At 47.9% G+C, this 3,770-nt stretch overlaps 1 protein-coding gene across 1 annotated transcript in view; it reads left to right on the top strand.

Moving 5' to 3' along the window:
- The first annotated feature begins 2,216 nt into the window (after window positions 1-2,216).
- Window positions 2,217-3,770, top strand: part of LOC122559890 — an 18,789-nt gene continuing 17,235 nt past the window's right edge. Inside the window, exon 1 of the mRNA XM_043709998.1 lies at window positions 2,217-2,397. Within this exon, the coding sequence (XP_043565933.1) occupies window positions 2,217-2,397 (181 nt within the window). The remainder of the gene's footprint in view (window positions 2,398-3,770) is intronic.

A 3,770-nucleotide genomic window follows, 5' to 3' on the forward strand; every position in this document is an offset into this window, starting at 1 on the left:
GAGGTTCTGTTCACTCTGAGAGCTGGCTCTGAGGGAGCCAGAGCAGTGTCAAATACTATGCACGTGTGTATAATGGGTGACTTGGTGACGGGAAACTGGCCTCTCTGGAGTTATTTCAATCACGACCAATCAGCCCGGCTCTCAGAGTCCTCACCAGGTGTTTGAGAGCATACACAGTCCCACGACTGTTAGAAGTTGCAGAGGCTCCATTAACTGTGGTTGCTAGGTTGAAGTATGTGTGATATAGTTTGGTTGCTCCATTGGGCAGACAGCTAGTTTGTGATGCAGACTGATGCCTAGCCACACAGATTCAATTCCCAAACTGAGCCAGCTCACTCTGAAGGCCTTGCTTTATCAAACCCCCTTGGCTTATACTGAGCTCCGGTCGTCTGTAATGAGGGAGCAGCCTGTGGTCCTCTAGCACATTCACATTCACTTAAAGGACATACAGGAACTGGGAAGACAATGAGAGGTGATCAGCCATGAGCAAACCCTCCAGTCCATGGCTGCCCTTTCAGCACCAGCTAACACCCACTGCTCAAGGTAATGAGGAGAAAGTGCCAACCCCTCCTCCCAAAGCATCCAAGACACAAGAAGCTTGTAGGGCCTACACAAATAGAGCAAGGAGTTCATGCTTAAAGTTTGTGATAAGAAAGGATACTTGAAAAGAGATGGAGAGATATACAGTAACTTCAAGTTAATTTAAGGATAACTGCTGGGCATATGTGAAAAGTGCTAGCTAATAATAATGTCAGATCACGTGGAATTAGAGCCCCGGTCTGGATGGCTTCAGTAAGACAAATTCTCTTCCTATCCCCTGTGCACAGTAAGATATCGCTGTTCACCCACAGCAGGGCCACCCTCAGATCAGTGCAACTGGGAATGAGTAGCTGATCTGGAAGTGAATGGGAGTGGCCCTTTCAACCTCACGGCCTGAGAGGTATTAGACTCTGAGTTAGAGGGCAGTGAGTGCTACAATGATACAATCGTAGCGACGCAGCCATCAAACCCTGCATCATCGTGAGGTAGTTTAAATATCGTTCAGCTGACTGAACCTGGAGATTCTGATATTGATTCAGAGCATTTGGAAATATACTTCATGAACTACCACCATCCCTGAGCCGACATAAAGGGCTCACACATTTTCCATTCTTTACAAAAGTGACACCACACTGGGTCAAACTGTACCACCAGGAGGTGAACAAGCCCCAGAGGGAACTCTGGGCCTCACTGGTTTTTTCAGGACCTTGTGCTCCTGGAGAATGTGGCCTGGGGCCACACTGTGCTCTTACACTGGGACACCACTGTTTCAGATTAAACTGCTGACTCTGTCAAGGAGAATCATAGAACATAGAACATAGAACATAGAAAAATACAGCGCAGTACAGGCCCTTTGGCCCTCGATGTTGCGCCGATCCAAGCCCACCTAACCTACACTAGCTCACTATCCTCCATATGCCTATCCAATGCCCGCTTAAATGCCCATAAAGAAGGAGAGTCCACCACTGCTACTGGCAGGGCATTCCATGAACTCACGACTCGCTGAGTAAAGAACCTACCCCTAACATCTGTCCTTTACCTACCACCCCTTAATTTAAAGCTATGCCCCCTCGTAATCATTCCTCTCTGAGAAAGGAGCAAAGATGGAACAACAGCAACTGTAACGAGTCAGATAGAGAGCGTTGTCCCTGGGTAGGAGGAAGCAGGCAGAATGCGGCAGTTGTTTCATCACCAGGTGGAGCTAGCAATAATTCCACAGCTACTAAAGTGTCCACAATGTCCGAGATGTCTCAGAGTGAGAAAGGGATCTTCAGTCATACAGGAAAGCAATCTCTCCCAGCTCCGATGTAAATACATGAAGGTTGAATATTCAGGCAGGGTGGATGGATGAGTGGATGGAAACAGTCTGTGTAACAGAGACAGTCTGCATGCTGGACCTTCACAGTGTTCCATAGAGCAGACCGACATTAATTGCAGTGAATTTGAGAAAAACTTCACCTGGAACTGACCCATCGTAGGGAAGATCAACACCTACAAGCAGCCAATGAAACATTATCCTGACCTCCAAGCTGGAATGAGCCTGTCTATTATGGAGCTGCACCCAGCCGGGCAGCTAGACCTACATCAGTAACCTAGTGCTGGAAGGTGCAGCTCCCACAGACACATGGATAACCCTAGGAATGCAGCCAGGTAGGACGCTCCAGCCTTGGATGGAGATGGAGATCAACATGATCCGACTCCAGTGTCTGATAAACCTCCCCAGATGCAGCAAGTGTCAGTCTGTAATCGATACTAACATATTTGGAATTGAAAGGACACTGCAGCATATCACCAAGTGGGGTCATTTGTCCACACACAACCAAACTGAGGAAAGAGAGAAACTGGAAAGACATACAGGTAAGTGTGTTTTGGTAGAAAGCAGTTTCCAGCATCTGCACTCCTCACTTTCTCCTAATTCTTTGGGAAAGGTGGCCCTTGAGGATGGAGAGAGTGACCAGATAAGGAGGTGCAGCAGGAGGCCATTCAGCTCCTTAAACCTTCTCCATCCTTCAATATATCATGGCCCATCACTCCACTTTCCTGTCCACTCTAGGTATCACCACAACTTGGATTCACCTGAAGCTGCTGGCTAATCAGATACTGATAACCTCTGGGCCCTAAAGCCTGACAGTCACAATCCTCTCCTCAGGTGATCCAGTGCCAAGGAGATCAGGTATTTTTCCTGCCTTCTCACAGAGTTGGGGTCACAGGGTGGAAACATTCAAGGGGATGCTATATAAAAGCAGGAGGATACCTTTCAGAGGTGAACCCCTTTCCCAGCATTCGCTTCTTGGATTTCTCCAAAGGTGGGTCTCCAAGTTGCCATGGTTTCCCAGTCACTCTTTTTCCACCCTCCACTTTGGGGGACGGTTGGGGGAGGGGGGTGTTGGTGTGGAGAGACAATGCGCTCAGGTCTAGGTGGCCGAAGGACTTTAACTGGTGAGTCGAGTGCGTTGCCTGTTGACATTCGCATCCAGTACCTTGTTGTGGGGGGGAGGGGGGAGTGTTCCCATCCACGGCCAACTTGCCTCTTCATTTCCTCTTCCACCAATTCCTAGATGTGGCAAATTCCACCTTCCATTCTGATCTAGAAGGACATCCCCTCATAGACGATAAACATATCTCTGTCCTGATGGAGGAATGTTCTGATCCACAGAGAAGAGGCCATTCCACTCCACCCACTGTATCCTATCAACTCTCACAGAAAGCTGACAATGTTAAGGGAAATTAATCCTGAAAAATACTGGTATGGTGGGGCAGTGAGTTAAATGTTGAATACAAATCCTCTTTGGATATAAAATTATCCTTACTTTCATTTAAACTAGCTCAGGAGGGGGATTGGGTGAGGTGTAGTTCCATGGACAGGACTTAACAGTCACAGGAGTGCGCTGGCAGACAGCAAGCTGTTTTGAATTGTGTCGACTTCAAGGCCAGGAGTATCCGGAATAAGGTAGAACATAGAACATAGAACATAGAACAATACAGCACAGAACAGGCCCTTCGGCCCACGATGTTGTGCCGAACATTTGTCCTAGCTTAAGCACTTATCCATGTACCTATCCAATTGCTGCTTAAAGGTCACCAATGATTCCGACTCTACCACTCCCATAAGCAGCGCATTCCATGCCCCCACCACTCTCTGGGTAAAGAACCTCCCCCTGACATCCCCCCATTACCTTCCACCCTTCACCTTAAATTTATGTCCCCTTGTAACACTCTGTTGTACCCAG

This window comes from Chiloscyllium plagiosum, chromosome 20 (genome assembly GCF_004010195.1).
Source record: "Chiloscyllium plagiosum isolate BGI_BamShark_2017 chromosome 20, ASM401019v2, whole genome shotgun sequence".
Taxonomy (NCBI): Eukaryota; Metazoa; Chordata; class Chondrichthyes; order Orectolobiformes; family Hemiscylliidae; genus Chiloscyllium; species Chiloscyllium plagiosum.